Here is a 19,094-nt window from a genome sequence, read left to right on the forward strand (position 1 = left end):
TTCAGCTTATATTTGCTGCACCCTTCCTTTCAACGCTTAGAATTATAAAGAATATGCTCTCTTGATTTCAGAATTCTTTCCAATTTAGATTACCGATTTTCAGCTATGCGGACTTGATGGGCTTCACTGGATTTCGTGCTTTTGTGGGCTCCATTAAGTTCGAGACCATTCACTTGAGTCTATGCGTCGCCGGTCCAATGCAATAATGATAAATGCTCCTAAAATTATATGTTATACAAAATGATCAGGTCGCCAAAATTTAAGCCACAACAAGATCCATAAAAAAGATCTCAAGAAATTCTGCTTTGATCGCTTTGCACTTAGACATAATAGTAAGATATTTCCTTTGTGCAGTTCACTCTCAAGGTAATTGGCCACATGATCATGAGCTTAGAACCAAAAGGCGAAGAGCAGGAGAAATTCCGATCCAATTTCAAAATAATTTCCTCTTCATTCGCATCCTTGCCATTCAAAGTGCCAGGAACTGCATTTCATCGTGGAATTCAGGTAATTTTTTTCCCATGTACACGGAATATACTCACGATAGAACCAAAGACTTTGTCTAGTTACTTTCCGAATATAACGATTCAAAAAAATCAGGCTCGAGATAGGATGTATAGCATGTTGGACAACGTTATTTCTAAAAGGAGAGAAGGGCAAGGCTTCCAAAATGATTTCCTGGAGTCCCTGATAATCAAGCACAGCAAAGCAGCAGACGGAGAAGCCGACAAAGACAAGCTAACTGACAAGCAAATGAAGGACAATGTACTAACTCTTCTAGTTGCTGGTCATGACACGACCACTGCTGCTCTGACTTGGCTCATGAAATTTCTCGGAAAACCCTCAAGTTCTGCAACGGCTCAGGGTACTCCCATTTTGCGATGAACTCTGTTAAATTGAAATCGTGACCTATGAATACTGAAGAACTGGGCTGTATGCTTCGTATGCAGGAAGAACACATGGAAATTCAAGCGAAGGGCAAGGGTGGAGCGAATTTATCTTGGAGTGAAGTTAATAACATGCCTTATACCGCTAAAGTAAGCAAGACATTAGCTTTATCACGTTAACTGTCCTACTGAAAACGGTAGTTGGGATAAATAATAAAGTACTTTGTGGTATACTTAACAAAAGTTTGAAGTGCATAAATATCTTGTTTGTTTACTTGTGGTGCAACTTTTCACCAAGATCTCCACCCCCCCCAAAAAAAAAAAAAAATCCTCCTTCTGCCCTCACAATATAATTAAACTTGGAAGTGCTCTTGCAAGCTGCTTTTTCATTAAAAAGTGACTTCTGTGGGTTGTCTTTTTCCCCCTTAAGGGAAAAGAAAAGAGTCCCCTGCATCAAAGTCTTGGTAGAGCCCGATTTAGTGACAAGATGTTGTCTCCATCCATTTTGGCTGCGTCTTGTTACCAGTCCATTTAAGGGTATAATATCATAATGTGGCTCTATAACAAATAAATTGGCTACAAACCAAAGATATGCAGCTTTAGCCTATTTGACTTGTTCTTTTGTGGTCTTGAATGACTTCCTTTCTTTAATAAAACCATATCTCATCTTCAAATGCCTACAGGTGGGAATACTAAAACGTGTACTTGAAGAGGTTGAAAAAGTGATGCAGGAGTTCAAAGGTACACTGTACAAATCTATGGAAGACCCTCACATTGATTTAGCAAATGTAAGTTCCTCTTCTGTCGTTTTATCTTTAATTCTATTTTTCCCAAGTAAGAAGCTGTAAACTCAAGTGAGGATGGTAAATAACATGCATACTTGGCTTCTGCATTTCCTTGCAACTGATATGTACTGGAAAGTAAAAAAAGGTTGTTTCTTTGTAGTCATAGTTAGAAAATAGAGAAATGCAGTTCTTCTCAGATTAGTGTGATTGGTAGAAAAAAATGTTGGTCGGTAGAAAGGACTTCCTCTGAAACAAGGCTGTCTTATTTTGGTATCAACATAGTCAAATGACATACCAATCAGAAAAAAAAAACATAGTCAAAAGACATGCTCAATGATGCCTCTATACGTTCGTTAGGTACCATGATCATTTAACCGCTGCCTGAAAAGAAAAAAATCCTTCATAGTGTCATTCACCTTGCTAGGGAATGACAATTTTGGCTTAAATATGGCAGAATAGCCAAAAATAGGACGTGTAGTCTAGCCAGCTTGTCTGGTAGTGAGCTTAGTTCAGTTGGCTTATCATTGTAATTTCTACTATGTAGAGATCATGGGTGTGAAGTGATTATGGATCTGGGAACATACAGTCGCAAGGCCAAGTTTGGCTGATGGTTCTCTCAGCTGTGGGAATATTTAAGCTATTTCAATTGCTCCTTGTTTAAGCTCAGATGGGATTTTCCCAGAGGTCATAGAGGGTTGTGTCCTCCCATCCCTTGTGTCATATGAACATGTGCCTTCGTTAGGGAAACTACTATAAGACTAGTGTGATGAACAGGTTGAAATTATTGTTTTCAAATTTTCAGCTTGAAGTTATCTACATAAATGAACGTTGTTCTAAGTTTTTCATTAATTAAATGATCCACTTCATATAAATAATATCAATATGAAGGCCGCGTTAATTGTTGGGGCATCATTTTTGAATCACTATGTTTGTTTCAGTCATAGAAACAATTAATCAATTTCATTTGTTTTTTGTTCACAGCCTGATTTTTTTTGTTTTTTTGTCATGGAGGATGACATGCTTGTTTACTCAGTTTTCAAATAATATGTATTACTGAATAAACCAAAAATAACTCAGATATTATTTTGTTTTATTGTATTTATTTAATTTTAAATGCATGTCATTTTTCTATCCCAAACACAGTGAATTCGAAGATTTAAAGTTACACAACAAGAATAATTGAGTAGTATCTATATGAGCATTGAATAATTTATGTGTAAGAAAGAGTACTGATTCTGGAGAAGTTAATGGGTAATGTGCTCTTGTGGTCACGCCATGTGGTGTGGTCACGTGAATACATCACCTACTTATACAGATTATCGATTTTCATTTTGTTACTAAATTAAATTAAATAAGAAATCGCATATTGCTGTTTTAAAGTACTTGCTGTGGCTTTTATCCACATGTTTTGATTGGACAAGAAAAAGGCAATTAAATTTTTCCTACCATGTCTTTTGCCTTTAGGAATAGAAAAGACTTTGATAGTAGCAATCATCAGCTGATACTTTTGGAACCTTTTAAGCTTGTCTTTTGCTGCGTTATGCAAATCACTTTGTTCTTTAAGGTGTTGGTCTTTTGATTGGTTTGCTCTTGGCTGATGGCTTGTAATGTCCTTTGTAGCTTGAAAACACAGTAAGGTTGTTGCTAGAGCTGGAACCGGAATCTGACCCTGTATGGCATCATTTGAATATCCAGGTTTGTAGATTTATGTCCTTCTGAGAATGTGATTTTCCTTTTATGGAAATTGTAAGCATTATCTATTAATGATTTTCTTGTGAACTCAAAGACGATAATTCAGCTTGACTTGCCGAGGTTATGAACTCTGGAGATTCTTTTTCTGCCCATCCTTAAGGGTCTCTGCTAGCCATTTATCAACAGGGCTGATGAAACTTTCCAATCCCCTTATGTAGCCAAAACAAAACAATAAATAAAGAGCACGAATAAGAGGGAATCAACAATTGGGCACTTTCTGATTAGATTTATCCTTCCGTATCTCTAGAAAAGTGAACTCTTCCCCCTCAACAGCACTATTTCTGACTATTCCAGAATCAAAGAATTCGGGGTTTGCTAGAGAAGTGCTCCTTAGACCATGAAGCAAGGAGGGAGAATTTGCAAAACGAGCTGCATGAAAGGGCTGTTTCTGATGCAAGATGGAGGCACATTCAGCAAAATCCAAATGAGCCCGTAAGCTCACAATCTGAAGTACTAGACTAATCATCATGTTGAAGTGGCAGAGGGAGATCATTTATGTTGCTAATGATGATTTCTTCTTACAGTCAGATGACAATAGTCCCAATCCTGGCAATATCAACATGTTGGTAGATGCAGAGTCACTAGACATGGCAGGCGAAGAAGTTGATGCTCTCAGAGGAAAATATATCCATAGGTTGACTTCTGTTATTGTCTATCATGTACCAGCATTCTGGAAAGTAGCTCTTTCTGTTTTCAGCGGGAAATTTGCAAAGGTATTCCTTTCTAATCTTAAGTTGAGATTCTATACGTGATTCGGGTCAATACTTTGCGACATTCTCAATTTAGCAGTTTGGCGTTCAATTTCAGCATTATGTCCTCTACGTATTCTCTTAGAAGAGGAATCATACCAGTATAGAGCTGTCGCATTAAGTGGTATGACAGTGTGTAGCTAGTGAGTTTCAGGATTTATTTATATTTGTATATGTCAAGATTTAAGGATTGCAAGAGAGAAGGTCAGAGAGAGACGACTAAAGTGATTATCAAATATAAGAGTACATAAGATGCTCTATGTAGAGAGAGTGAAACATAAAACTTACTACCTTGCTTAATAACTTTTTTACTAGCTGATGACTAACACTATTAAATATACTTCAACAGTGTAACATTTATCTGATAGAACTACTTCAGAATTTGTAAAATCTGGCAAGTATATTGCTAGTTGCGGATAGCAGTGTGCTTAGGTGAAGGGGAATCCACTCCTGAGTAAGAAAGAAGAGCCCCTTTAGCGAGCTACTTCAAATTATTTAAAGTTTTATCAGATTGGGTCATTTTCAGGTTGAATGTCTCCCACCTGCTTGGGTCAACCACAGGTTGATCTTCCCCTTTGCTGTTTATGATTATTTACGGTTTCATGGCAAAGCACAGTTAGATTATTTAATGAGATAAGGATACTATCGCTATGGCAATTTCTGGCCATAATTACATTGTTTCCTGGTTTGCTCATTGCTGATGTTTGCATTGGATGGGCTGTTGGATTGAAAGCTTGTTTGTGTCGAGTGTCATTTTGAACATTCTTGCATCAGCTTCAGAGTTAGTTTAGAACTCTCAGTTCCTTGTTACGTAACCCTTATTTTAGGGAGTCCACAACCAGCTGATTCCTCTAAGACCTTATTGTGATTATTTCTCAGTAGTTGTGCTTTGCAGCCAAAAGAGGAAGTGAATTTTGCTTAGGAGTTATTATATGTTCCCCTTATGCTCTTTCCCTCTGTTTGTGTCTGTGGGTGGGTGGTGGTTTGGTGGGGGTGGAATTGACTCTGCAGGTGTAAAAGTAGGCATGGGTCATGGTGCATCCATGCACACGTCAGTGCATGTGCTCATCCATGTGACATGGGCATGTGCGTCAGCATCCTTGTGTACTTGTTGGCAATTTAGAAAAGACACTTTGTAATTTCTCTGTTTGAATGGACTTGAGAACTGACTTTATTATGGTCTTAATGTCCCAGTCTTCCCAAGTTTCCGCTGATTCAAACATAAACAGCACTGGAAATAAACCCGAGGAAAAGTACTCAAGCCATTCTCTTGAGGAAGTTGCTGGCATGATACGGCAGACCTTATCAGCCTATGAAGCAAAGGTATTTCTTTTGCATTTTGATAGTGAATTTTTGGCAAGTTCCTGGACATTTTGGACAGACATCAGCATTCTATCCCCTGTTCCGAGAATGTTATGTATTGCAATGAATATTACGTTTTGGATGAGGCTGATCTTTAGCTGACATTTTGAACTCAATATTTGATTAAATAAAATATTCCACACAACTTTCTAAATTAGAGGAATGGTTCAGCGAATTTTTGGCTGCTTTAGGTCCTATATTGCTTTACGTATATTGGAGGTTGTGATCTCGTTCTTATAATTGTTTGAAGTTGATTACTTCATGTAAGTTGATGTGCAGCTAAACACATGGATGTACATACTCTATAAAGTTCTTATGAACAATCAATTCTGGTACAAACTTTCTTGTTCATCAGAATCTACGTATTTTATGTTTAGTTAAAAGTTATTTTCTTTCTCAGGGTTGTATTGATATTTGAGTCTACTAAAAAAAATGATTACTTACGTCGTGCTTACTGTTTACCTAGTGGCAGCTTGTTAAGCATGAAATGTTATCTTGGATGCGAGAAAATATTATTGAGCAAGGATTGTTCCCTCCATATTGACTTGCATTGGTGATAATGAACTTACAGCTAAAAAAGAAGAAAATTATTTAGAACACTGTGATTCTATTCTAGTCTTTTAGGCTTGTGCGGCTTAATGTTAAGAGCTGGTCTGATATTGGTGGTGAGCCTATGTGGCATCTTTACTTTCATCGTGGATTCCCATTAATGCAAGACTTGAGATATATAACTTTCTATTGAGGAATTATATACTTTTGATTGGGAATACAAGCTTCTGCTTGAATGAAATCTTGACGGTAATTTTTGCTATGAAAGCATCATTTTGTAAACTCTCTGATATTGGCATTGCTGGCCATCTTTGGATTAAAGAATCATATCACCAAAAAGATGTGACAAGTTAGTTCAGTCGACAATAATTCCGATGATAACATAAGATCCTAAAGGAGTCCTTTGGGATGAGGCTGGTAGATTAGATCAGGTTCATTTCAATTTATGGCTTGAATGATCTGTGACTTCCAATGATGACAGCATCACCGGTTTGTGGGGAGGAGGGCATAAGAGCAAGTCCACTTCTATACTGGATAGCATTTAATTTAACAATCTAATTGATATATGAAGATGCATGTGGACATTCGGTCATGCTGAGAGTACCAGTGGGAGGAGGTTGAAGCCTTTAGGCCCTGGTTGATTACATAGACTGGACTTGAGGGAATGGGATCTTTCTCCTAAATTGTTTGGTCACCTGTAATTAAAGGGAATGGCAGGTGAAATTTGGGAATAAAAAGGGCTCTGTTACCATCTTTTCAATCACATGGAGGAACGTGGGTTAGGGTTGGGAATAATTGAGTTGTGAAGTCATAAAAGGAAAGTTTGCAGAAAGACTAGTAATATGATTTGGATTTGACAACTTTATCAGAAGCATATTTTGATTTGGTAAGTATATTAATCTACATAAACTGTATGGCAAGTGACAAACAGAATATCATACCATTTATAGTTTGCTATCTGATTCTGACTTTATGTCAAACAAGGTGATTTAGACATTACTTACCATTTCAATTACTCAATTTCATTCCTATTTCTTTCAATCTATTCTGCTCTTCTCATTGTTGCTAACCAAATGGGGCCTCAATGGTTTATGACTATAGTAAAAAAGTGTACGAATCCCTTTATTAAAAAAAAAAAATGTTTTTATTTATTTATTTTAGTGGTGGGACCTGTCAGGGAAAAAAATTGTTCTGTTGCCTGATCATGTTCCTTATGTCAATCTTCTAATGGTACCGACTCTCAGATTTTACGAAAGGAATAGCGAGATCTGCTTCTAGGCTTCTGCTCTTTTTGCTTTGTAATATACTTACCAGAACTTTAATGTACATTTAGGTTGAACTGCTGTCTCATTGTGCGCTTTTCAATGGAATCGAGCATTCATTGTCTGTCCAGGTACATAACACCTTCCGGGAGCTTGGAGAGTCGAACATTCTCCGGCCGTACATGAGTGATGCTATAAATGAAATATCTAAAGCATGCCGAAGTTTTGAAGTTAAAGAATCAGCTCCTCCTAGTGCTGGTATTTACCTCCTGAAGCTTCATTCTGTTGACGTCTCCAATTACTTGATAATCTTTGCTTCTTTGCAGTTTCAGCTCTTCGTGCATTGCATTCTGAGATCACGAAGATTTACATAATAAGGCTATGCTCATGGATGCGGTCAATGACAGAAGAGGCATCTAAGGAAGAAACTTGGGTTCCGGTGTCTATACTTGAAAGAAACAAATCTCCATACACGATCTCCTTCTTGCCTTTGGCATTCCGTGCCATTGTGAGTTCAGCAATGGATCAGATAAACATGTAAGTAATCTATTGCACTTCATGTCAATGCTTTGGCTTATACATAAGCAGCTCAGTACTGTCCTACTCCGATTAGCCCTTGGTTTGTGGGACTCTTGATTGCCTTCCTTTGATTTTGATGGAAGTTTATGTGTGTCTGTTTGAGGTGTCATTTTTCATTTTCATTTGATGAAAGGAAAGAATTCTCTTGAGGGGAGAACTTTATTATGCTCTATCCAGAACGTGCTAAAGAGAGAGAAGTTTATTGGCCGAACTGGGAACATCAGTTATGAGGAAAGAGAAGTTTATTGGCAGAACTAGGAACATCATTTGGGAGGAATAACATGACTTGGACGGAAACATAGACAAACTGACAGAATAGTAGCTTTTTTAGATTAATAATGACAGAGATTCTGTTCATCTCCATTTATATCTTCCACACGATACATTGTAGGTTTGTTCTTTCCAAATCTTTACTGTTGAAGTGTTTTAATCAGCACCTGGCTTTGCAGTGTCTTTTAGCTATGTTGGGCATAATGAGACCATTATTTTTTTGGCCATGCTGATTGATGTAGTTGGTTACAAGTTCACGCTGGAGGAGATGAATTTATTCACCATCTTGCTTAGACATGCGTTAACAATAGGATTGTAATATTTTTCCTTCCTAACATTTTATTGATGAGAATCTGGTTTCTCGCAGCTGTCCCCAGAATATAAAAGGGGAACTGGCCTCCAAATCTGCTTTTGGACTAGTTGAATAGGTCTAGAATGAGCCTCAATTCCTTTAAGTTTCATTTAGAAGCTACTCTCGGTGTTTTTATCCAAACTCAAACTTTACTGACATTTCTACCTTTAATGCGAACAAAGTATTGATAGAAACTTTTGAGCTTTCCTTTTACCAGTCTTCAGTGATTTAAAATATTGAGTCCACATCATGTTCCATTTTGAAACATCAGCTACCATTTCTTGCTTTCGACAGCAATAGGAAACAAATCCTAGAGAGAGAAATTAACATCTTCAGCCTGCACGTCTTTACTTTTCTATTATTTTTCTAGAGGCTCGACCAAACTTTCCCATCCACCCTTCTTAATGCCATATGTGAAAATTTTCATTTCATATGCTTTGCTTTTCCTCAACTGACCTCCAAAGTCATTTTTGTAAGTGAGTCTAAGGGGGAGAATACGAAATCCCCGTTGTGATACCAGAATATCCATCTGCACAACTTCTCCAGAGGAAATTCCTTGCAAATTACGTAATCTGGTGGAGAAGGATGGGGGAAATAGGACAATTTTGGGAAGACTATACAGTTTTTTGTTCTTTTTTTTTTCCAATGTAGAAGCATCCCCTTTTGATAAAAGAACTTCCAAATGGTCATTTTCTGTCCATCCTCTCAATTATGTGTTCTAGTTAAACTGAAATTACGACATTTGTTCTTTACCAAAAAAAGAAAAAAATTAAGACATTTGAGGTTGGGGTGCTTTTTTTTTTGGGGGGGATAATTCTACTCCATGTCAAGCAAGCAATCAAGGGCAGTGAAGGATTCATCTTTTTCTCTTTTCCTTTTTATTGGCATTCATGACTTTTTTGTTCCCTCTCATCCGAGTACCTGATTTCAAAAGTTCGGTGAATTATGTTGGCATTTCTGCCTTTTAAAAAAAAAAAAAAGGAAATCTCTACATTCATAGTGCAGGCCACCCGCAGTAATTGTTGTCATGCCGTTTAGTCCCCTTCTTCTGTCCCAAAGAAGAAGGATTACAAATGTGGTATCATCTGAGATGCTGTCTTGACTAAATGGGTCTTCCCATTTGACTCCCTCCTATAGTAGGGATGAAATAAGATGAAACTGCCAATACACCCTTAGAATGCGTTTCCGGAAACTGTCATACAGGAAAAGTACACATTCACATTCACCTGTTTTGCTGAGGATTGCTTGAAAAGTAGTTTAAATAAAGTATTATGTCTGTGTGTGGGGCAAATCTTTTGCTTTCATGCACCCATGATAAACTGATCAGTAACAAGCAGACAAAAGCATGTGTCATTTTCTTGCAATTATTTAAATGATTCCACATGTGCTCTAAAATATGCTTTAAATTGTGTTTATGGCTTTCCTTTTCAGGATGATTCAGTCTGTGAAGAGTGAGGCAGCAAAGTCAGAAGATATGCTTGTACAGCTCCAAGAAATTCTAGAATCTGTTAGACTTGCATTTCTGAACTGTTTTCTTGATTTTGCTGGTATGGTGAATGGTCATTGCTCACTTTTCATACTTCAAAAATTTACAAGCATCCTTGTTGGTAATTGTGATTTATTTGCATGCATCAACCAGGTCATCTAGAGCGCATTGGTGTTGAGCTAGCACAGAACAAATCAGGCAAAGAGAGTCCCTACTTGCAAAATGGCTACTCAAATGAACTGGAAGAAAATAGCTCGACTGATCTCCCTGGAAGTGCACATCAGCGGTTATTAATTGTCCTCAGTAATATTGGATATTGCAAGGATGAGCTTTCTTACGAGTTGAACAACAAATACAGACAAATCTGGCTTCAATCTACGTATGTCTTTTGCATATTGAAATATAAAACATTATTGTCTGATAGGTTATCCTAAATTGCCTATGGCAGTAAGTTCAGTGTAAAACCAGAAACAATTTTATATATGTGCTTAATCACCCAGATCAGCTCACATCTTAAGTGCTATTATGTTTGAAATCAGCCTATTGATTAATTGCAAAAGGTACACATCAATAATCTGGCACATTGGATTATATTTTACTTGTGAGAAAAGATGGTTTATGGGGTAAGTTTTTCATTGGCACTTCATATCCTTCTACTTTTTGAGTGAGGCTTCTCTGCATTTCCTTAGATGGAGAATAATATCCTGGTAATAAATTAGTCAATGCACAAAGCAATGTTCTTTTCTTGCTTTTCTTGGTTTTTAATAGAACTTCTCTTACCTTTTATATATTTTGAATTATTTATGCTATGGAAAATACTTATCTAGTCTTCATTCAGCGTAAAGGACGAAGGGGACAGTGATATACAAGATTTGGTAATTTCTTTCTCCGGGCTTGAAGAGAAAATTCTTGAGCAGTATACATTTGCGAAGGTATTGCTTCACATTCATCCATGGTGAATCTTTGGATCCATTCTTGCGAATGGGTTTTATGTGCGTATTTCTTCGTCTTACTTGGTCGTAGGAACTTTTTTTAATGTCAATGTTCATCCCCAGTGGGACTTTGTAAATGTGATATTGTGACTTAATGGAAGTGAGGCGATGTGCAAATCAAACATAACATCATGAATCATGTAATACTTTTTTCTTGGCATGTCGCCTACCATAGAAGTGTTTATTGATCAGTTACTGAGAATTTTGGTGTCTCTGCAGGCAAATTTAATTAGAGAAGCTGCTGTGAGCTATTTGTTGGATTCTGGTGTTCACTGGGGATCAGCACCTGCAGTCAAAGTGAGGTTTTGGACTAATATAGGACAGCCATTTTCTTAACATTTTTATATGCTAAACTTCTTGTCAAGATCCATCTTAAAATTGGTTGTTACTTTGTAGGGTGTGCGGGATGCAGCTGTGGAGTTAATGCACACTCTTGTAGCTGTTCATGCTGAGGTATGTTCTGCCTCTCTTATTATTGTATAATTTTACCCCTCCTTGTTCCCACCTACTCCTTTTCATGGCTAGTGTTACACTCTCTGATCTCTTCTACTTTTGTGGTTCATAAGATGTGATCTCTATGGCCTAGGAAGTCATATGGAGTGGCAATCTCATCTTGTCGTATCTGGTACTTGGTTATCTATAGTTGCTTCAGTAAAGCTTTTCTTATTGTATTTGTTACAACAGGTTTATGCGGGGGCTAAGCCTCTGTTGGAAAAGATCCTAGGTGTTCTTGTGGAAGGTTTGGTCGATACTTTTCTTAGTCTCTTTAGTGAGAACAAAGGCAAAGAACTCAGATCACTTGATGCAAATGGTTTCTGCCAGCTCATGCTCGAGGTATGATTTATTTTGGAACTGACTGATGCAATTTTTGCAGTTTAGGCTTGCTGGCTGTTTCTTCGAATTGTATTGGGAAAGTCAAGACATGAAGTTTTGTGACGATGCATCAGTTTTTGTTGTTTGTTTCATTGAAAATAGTTCTAAGGCAGATGAAACACTGCTCTCTGTAACAGATTGTTGCTAACAGTCACCCCATGGATGTGCTAATGCGGTTGCATCCAAATAGTTAGGTCGGAGGAGAATTGGAGTAAAAGGATAACAAAATATGGAGCTTATGTTCCAAAACTTGTTTGTTTTCCTATTACTTGCTTTTGCGTGTGGCCCTTATACCTAACATATCCGCTTTTGCTACCACTTGTTTAGTCCTGGTGGATTATGTTACGCTGCAAACCAGTTTGCAGTATATTTGTGCAGCAACCTACAACAATAGTGATCCATTACCAATATGTAAATTTGTTTCATGATTTTTAACTCTTCTTACATTTGTTTGTCGTTCTCTCTCTGGTTTGCTCTCTCATTGTCCAGTATCTTACATTTCATATACATCCACCCTACCACTTACTTCATGCCACGGCCTGCCACCATCACTGTCGCTGCTGCCATCATCATCATCTCTCTCTCTCTCTCTCTCTTTGGGGTTTCCATCTCATTATTTCTTCGTCTCTTCATTTTTCTGCATGGTGTGGCATTTTTTGTCATATACTTCTTATACATCGTCAGTTTTAGGGATGATGGGGAAATCACTCGATTTGCTGAACCAACCTATCTTACATGTCTACTGCAGCTTGAATATTTTGAGTTCGTGTTGAATCCATATTTTACGGCTGATGCAAGGGAGTCCCTCAAATCTTTACAAGGCGTACTGTTGGAGAAAGCCACTGAGAGCGTGTCGGAGGCTGCTGAGAATCCAGGCCACCACCGGCGCCCAACTCGTGGAAGTGAAGATGCGCTTGCAGACGAAAGGCAGCAGGGGATGGGTGTATCACCAGATGATTTAATCGTAAGGGATAATCTTGGTCTTTTTATGTTTATCCCCTCGGAGGACGAGGTTGCAAATTTTATTTTATTTATTTATTTATTTATTTATTTTTGGGGTACTATCATGTTTGATGCAGCTAATCTCTACTTTTTTGGCCAAAGTTCCATGGAGCTATTTATGTGAGCCTTTTTCTCATGGGGAAATTTGATAATCCATCGGAAAGTGAATTTTTGGGTTTACCCTAGAAGATCACATTAAGCTCTGATTAACATCTGATATTTGTCACTTTACCTTTAAAGCCTGTCTATGCATGAAGGTCATGTGAAGTGTGAAGTGGATGTTAAACAAAAGTAGTGGGCTGAAAATTTGTTATAGAGGTAGAGAGTCATCATCTGTCTTAATATTTCATGGTTTGGTTTACAGAATCAATGATAGGTGGTGCAATTCTGCTTCTGTTTCACTTTCCTTCTCGGTCTCTTCATCTTCTGATTTTCTGGGTTTTGAAAAAAGTTTGGTGCATAAAAGCTTCCTCTCCATGCTTTTTTAATTCTGCAGGCCCTTGCACAGCAATATAGTTCTGAGTTTCTACAAGCAGAGCTAGAGAGGACTCGGATTAACACGGCATGCTTTCTTGAGTCGACTGCATTGGATTCGGTGCCAGAACCAGCCAGAGCTGCATACACTCCCTTCAGGGGGTCAGTGAATTCTCCCAGCAGAAACTACCGAGGCGCAGCTGTGGTTGGATCGCCAAGTTACTCACGACAGAGGCGTAGATAAGTTCATGACAGCTACCCCAATTTTTTTCTGGGGGGCTGAGACTTCGTTGTAATTTGTATCTTTTCCATGTCTATATATGGTTGGCAGATACCTTATTCTTTCATAAGCAGCCTTTCCCCATAACCAGATGCCGACTCTGTTCTGATCGATTTGTTTTACTTGTTTCCTGCCAAGTTTCTGTTTTGCTGTTTATATCTAACTTGAACTCATAGCTTGTACATTTCCGGTTTCCTTTTCCCGGCTGGCCCGTCATAGCTTGTAAAGAAGTTGAGATGTTCTCAATAGTCTTTGGAATGGTTGTCCTCATTGTTGGTTTTGTAATGCGATGTTGTGCTCGATTCTCAACCTTAGGTTCCCTCTCATCTGTATGCCTTAGTTAGAAGCTCTCCGCTGAGATGGTTCGTCATCAATTTCACTAATCCTTTGTCAGGTTGTGGATGACGTAATTTACTTACAGCTCCGCCTCCTTTCTCGATGCTTGTTTAGACGTTTCTCCACTAATTCTTTAGAATATTTTCCGATTGGCACTTCCAATTGACAGCGCCCTCAAAGTCGGCTCAAAGGAAAAGCTTCGGCTCGTTCCATGATTTTGTAACCCCAGGCGCTGCAATGGCAAGTTTGGCCCGTGAGCAATTTGCATAGGCTGCGTTATGCAATCCCAAGTGATGAACCCACCCAAGGGAAAGGTCATATCGACAAGTTCAACTACCCAGGCTCTTCATACTTGGACATCTATAGCCCCTCCAAGCTGAAAAGCAATCTCACGAAAGGAAAAATCCCAACCTTTTCATTATTCAAAAGACTAATTAATAATTTTGCAAGAAAAATAATCTGATCATTCACCTTCCAACGGGTGCCTATATTCTTTCCCCAAAAAGACAAATCTGTAAGACTAGCTTCGGAGTTTATTAATCTATGCTAAAGTAGAAAGCTGACATCACATGATTTCCTATCCATATGAATATCATGCGAGTCTCTATTCATAGAATCATCAATTTGCATATGTATTCACTGATGTCATGTACACTTTCGCCATGGAACGAGTTAGATAACCGCACTCAATAATGTGTGCAATATGGAAATTGACTTTCTCTGCCTGCGCACCATTCGCAAAGGATTCAGTTCTTCCTTGCCTCCTTTTCCTTATTTTCCTCACAAGTTAGGAGACACAAATAACAGCGAGGGAACCATAGGGCTCTCGTGCGGATTCCCGATGCCTGTTAGTAGGTCGTGTGCTAAAAAGAATGAACCGTACAACTCTCCTGTGGAGGCTGCGCTATATATCGACTCCACCGGTTTTATGTGAGTGCCCAATGGAGGAAGGGGAGTAGGCTTGGGCGTTGGAAGGGACTTTTCCATCTGTTCTATCAAATTAATATTCTGCTGAGTCGAAGGACGGCGTACAAATAACACGATCCAACCAATGACTAAAGGATGAAGACGCCATTGTGAGTCAAACGTTGGAAGCCATTCTTTTATTTGCCTTGTGCTTGCCTTATGTATGGTAGTATATTATGATAGCGAGATCGGGCGCCTGAGAAAGAAAGGGACAATGTTGTTTATCGATGTAAACACCGAGACGAGAATGGATAATGACCCCAAGGAAACGAATAGGACAACACCGGACAAAAACCTGGCATTGTAGACCTTGATGATTTTGCTTGGGGCGACCGTCCGCGAATCACTCCACGTCGTCGTTCATCACTAGGCGGGAAATTCGTCCTATGGTGGGGCGTTAACCTTGTTCCCAGAATGTACCCAATTGTCTCTCGCAAAGAGATGCTGCCGAAAATCTCTATAGCAACAAAGGACAAGGGAGAATATACCAAAGCAAGCACTTATTTTGATCATTATAAAGCCTCCTTTTGCTCCTCTCTGGCATTTGCAGGTGCCTTTTGTGTTTTAGAAGCTCACAGAATATTTAGCTATGGAGTTCAGCATCCTGGCAATGTTGGTGCTTCTGGTCGTGTTTGTAGTCTCGGCAGTTTTTCTTCATTTATGGAGATCGCCAAAAGCAATGGAGGACATCCTGGAACCTTGGGTTGGCCGATCATTGGTGAAAGCTTCTCCTTCATATCCGACTTTTCGAGTCCATCTGGTATCTACAGTTTCATGAAGAAGAGACAAGAAAGGTAATCAATCAAGGACCAAGAGTGAGACAGCTTATCAGAACTTCAAAATCAGAATACATTACCTACATGATATGTGCATCTGTCAACAGGTATGGGAAGGTGTTCAAGTCCTTTGTCTTGGGAAGGTTCACTGTCTTCATGACCGGGCGAGAAGCGAGCAAGATTCTATTGACGGAAAAGACGGGATGGTGAGTTTGAACCTCTTCTACACCGGGCAGCAGGTTCTCGGCCCAACAAGTCTTCTCCAGACAACAGGGGAAGAACACAAGCGGCTTCGACGGCTTATTGCGGAACCACTATCCATCGATGGCCTGAAGAAGTACTTCCAGTTCATCAACGCCCTCGCCATAGAAACATTAGATCAATGGGAGGGACGAAAAGTTTTAGTTCTTGAGGAGGCTTCTACAGTTAAGTATCCACAAATAAGATCTCAAGAAATTCTGCTTTGATCGCTCTGCACTTAGACATAATAGTAAGATATTTCCTTTGTGCAGTTCACTCTCAAGGTAATTGGCCACATGATCATGAGCTTAGAACCAAAAGGCGAAGAGCAGGAGAAATTCCGATCAATTTCAAAATAATTTCCTCTTCATTCGCATCCTTGCCATTCAAAGTGCCAGGAACTGCATTTCATCGTGGAATTCAGGTAATTTTTTTTCCCATGTACACGAACATACGCACGATAGAACGAAAGACTTTGTCTAGTTACTTTCCGAATATAACGATTCAAAAAAATCAGGCTCGAGATAGGATGTATAGCATGTTGGACAACGTTATTTCTAAAAGGAGAGAAGGACAAGGCTTCCAAAATGATTTCCTGGAGTCTCTGATAATCAAGCACAGCAAAGCAGCAGACGGAGAAGCTGACAAAGACAAGCTAACTGACAAGCAAATGAAGGACAATGTATTAACTCTTCTAGTTGCTGGTCATGACACGACCACTGCTGCTCTGACTTGGCTCATGAAATTTCTCGGAGAAAACCCTCAAGTTCTGCAACGGCTCAGGTACTCCCATTTTGCGATGAACTCTGTTAAATTGAAATCGTGACCTATGAATACTGAAGAACTGGGCTGTATGCTTCGTATGCAGGAAGAACACATGGAAATTCAAGCGAAGGGCAAGGGTGGAGCGAATTTATCTTGGAGTGAAGTTAATAACATGCCTTATACCGCTAAAGTAAGCAAGACATTAGCTTTATCACGTTAACTATCCTACTGAAAACTGGAAGATGTAGAAATTTCTTTTAACTTGGTATTTCAGGTAATAAGTGAAACTCTAAGGAGAGCCACGATATTACCTTGGTTCTCAAGGAAAGCTGCTCAGGATTTTGAGATTGATGGTATGCATCCCAATGAAAAGACAAAACACGCTGATCAGAAAAATGCAATTTCAAGATGCTTACTATTGCTAGCTCTTGGTCTTTTACAGGATATAAGATCGAGAAAGGTTGGTCGGTGAACCTGGATGTTGTTTCTATTCACCATGACCCGGAAATTTTCCCTCAACCAGAAGTTTTTTACCCTTCCAGATTTGATGTAAGCATTTTTCTGTCGCTACATCGTGTAGCTCACTTTTTATTTCTTACTTCCAGCTGATTTTTTTTTTTTTTTTTGATTGATCTCAGGAACCTTTGAAGCCTTTCAGCTTCCTTGGATTCGGTAGTGGACCACGTATGTGCCCTGGGATCAATCTGGCGAAGCTGGAGATCTCTATTTTCATTCATCACTTAGCGTGCAGATACAAATAAGAACAGAGTGCTCATTTTGATAAACAAAGTCTCATCTTCCCGCCAGAACATTTGATTGCCGTCTAACATGTCAACCAGTCAGGGGACAACCTTTTTAAGCTAGTCTTTTTAATAAATGAAACAGAAAAAAAGAAAAAAAGCAAAAAATTGATATGGTTGATATGTTTGTTTCTGAGACTATGCTTGATGAATTTCTCAAGCGTTTATTGCGAGTGTAGAACTTGTTCCGACAATCTCGATCTTCTTGACAGGTGGACTCCTCTGGAGAGAGATGACTCAGTCCAGCCTACTCTAGTAAGGATGCCCAAGAACAAGTATCCAGTTCTTGTCGAGCCAGTGTAGATGTATTTGTTGCTTCACTTGGCAATTTGGCACAGAGCCATAATAGCCAAGGAAAGAAGCGGCATGGGGAATTCGAACTTTATTGTTATGACCTGATCGTCAATGCAATACCAATATGCTAAGAATGACAAACTCACTGGGTAAAGGTAGCTATAAGCGAACGCTTGCCCAGGAGCACATTGTATGACAGAAAATGAGAATAAGAATGTCTGAAGCAGTTTATTTTTCTTGAGTTAGTCTATATCTTGCTGAACAACTATCTTTCGCTACGATCCTATTACTCTAGCCTGTTAATCAAACGAACAAATGCAACTCCAACAAGCTTAATCGCTGAGGGTGGACAAATGAGTAAAGATTGGAGATATGTCTTTAGTGTATGAAAGTTTATCCATCGATGCCCACACATAAGCAAATAGGAGAGCCCGGCCGTTTCACCTCGGAGAATAAAGGTGCTAGAGATATTCAAAATCAGGATACTGAAGTTTGAATACCATTTTGCCTTGAACAGACAAAAATCTAGGCTACCAGAAAGATAGTTCCGGACACCCAATAGAGGTGTTATGTCAGCTCCAGCTCGAGCTCCCATTTATCAGGAGGCAAGCATTAATGCACAAATCAGAGGCATGGAAACCTGCTTCCATTGTATTTATGGATAGTTTATTGCGATAGGAACGTTTTTTTGGTTGCAATTGATAAAGCTATGATGCGAAAGGCAGCAATTTCATCTAAATGATGCCATAACTAAATAGGTTTTAAATTTCCTGTAATTAGCATCTTCTTCCTTTTTCGCTAACACAAATTATGCAGTCTCGGATATAAGTCGAGGAAGGTCAACATAACAACCCGTCAGATTAAGTGGTTGGGTAACTCATAAACAAGAAAGCAGATGGCTCACCTCCACTTTCTCAAGTACTTCTTTTAACGACATAGCAAAAAGAGTCGAAGGAATTTCATTTTGTGCCTTCATTGCATGCAATATATCTCACCCTCACAAAGAGAGACGAACATAACATAGGGAAAACCCGTTTCCAAGCGAAGAGGTAACCATGAAGCACTTTGCTTTCACTTGTCTAGAATCCCAGATGGAAAAAACATGGATGTAAATTATCGATAAGTAAAACAATGAACAGCAGAAACAAATGTCCCAAAACCATACAAACCAAACAAGCTTAACCCATTCAGGAGCCAAGAAACAACAAAAGACCTTCCTCCATTCCAGACTAACTCAATAGCTCACTAGCCAAATCCTACAGA

General features: G+C 38.9%; 2 protein-coding genes across 2 annotated transcripts; both read left to right on the top strand.

The window, feature by feature from the left end:
* Positions 1-911: 911 nt before the first annotated feature.
* Positions 912-13,963, top strand: LOC120294549 (exocyst complex component SEC5B-like). The gene is given in 17 exon segments (XM_039314709.1): positions 912-1,037; positions 1,571-1,675; positions 3,293-3,367; positions 3,719-3,856; positions 3,949-4,137; positions 5,368-5,496; positions 7,478-7,604; positions 7,673-7,883; positions 9,979-10,094; positions 10,187-10,412; positions 10,872-10,965; positions 11,245-11,322; positions 11,422-11,478; positions 11,710-11,859; positions 12,647-12,862; positions 13,397-13,522; positions 13,525-13,963. Coding segments are annotated over 17 exon segments (2,253 nt in total). The 3' UTR covers positions 13,615-13,963.
* Positions 13,964-15,455: 1,492 nt separating this feature from the next.
* LOC104452326 (abscisic acid 8'-hydroxylase 3) lies at positions 15,456-18,076 on the top strand. Its single transcript, XM_039315567.1, is given in 12 exon segments — positions 15,456-15,642; positions 15,645-15,750; positions 15,840-15,919; positions 15,922-16,157; positions 16,245-16,314; positions 16,317-16,396; positions 16,490-16,780; positions 16,841-16,927; positions 17,012-17,090; positions 17,180-17,286; positions 17,376-17,494; positions 17,750-18,076. Coding segments are annotated over 12 exon segments (1,443 nt in total). The 5' UTR covers positions 15,456-15,545; the 3' UTR covers positions 17,841-18,076.
* The last annotated feature ends 1,018 nt before the right edge of the window (positions 18,077-19,094 follow it).

Source organism: Eucalyptus grandis, chromosome 6 (genome assembly GCF_016545825.1).
Source record: "Eucalyptus grandis isolate ANBG69807.140 chromosome 6, ASM1654582v1, whole genome shotgun sequence".
In the NCBI taxonomy this organism is placed as follows: Eukaryota; Viridiplantae; Streptophyta; class Magnoliopsida; order Myrtales; family Myrtaceae; genus Eucalyptus; species Eucalyptus grandis.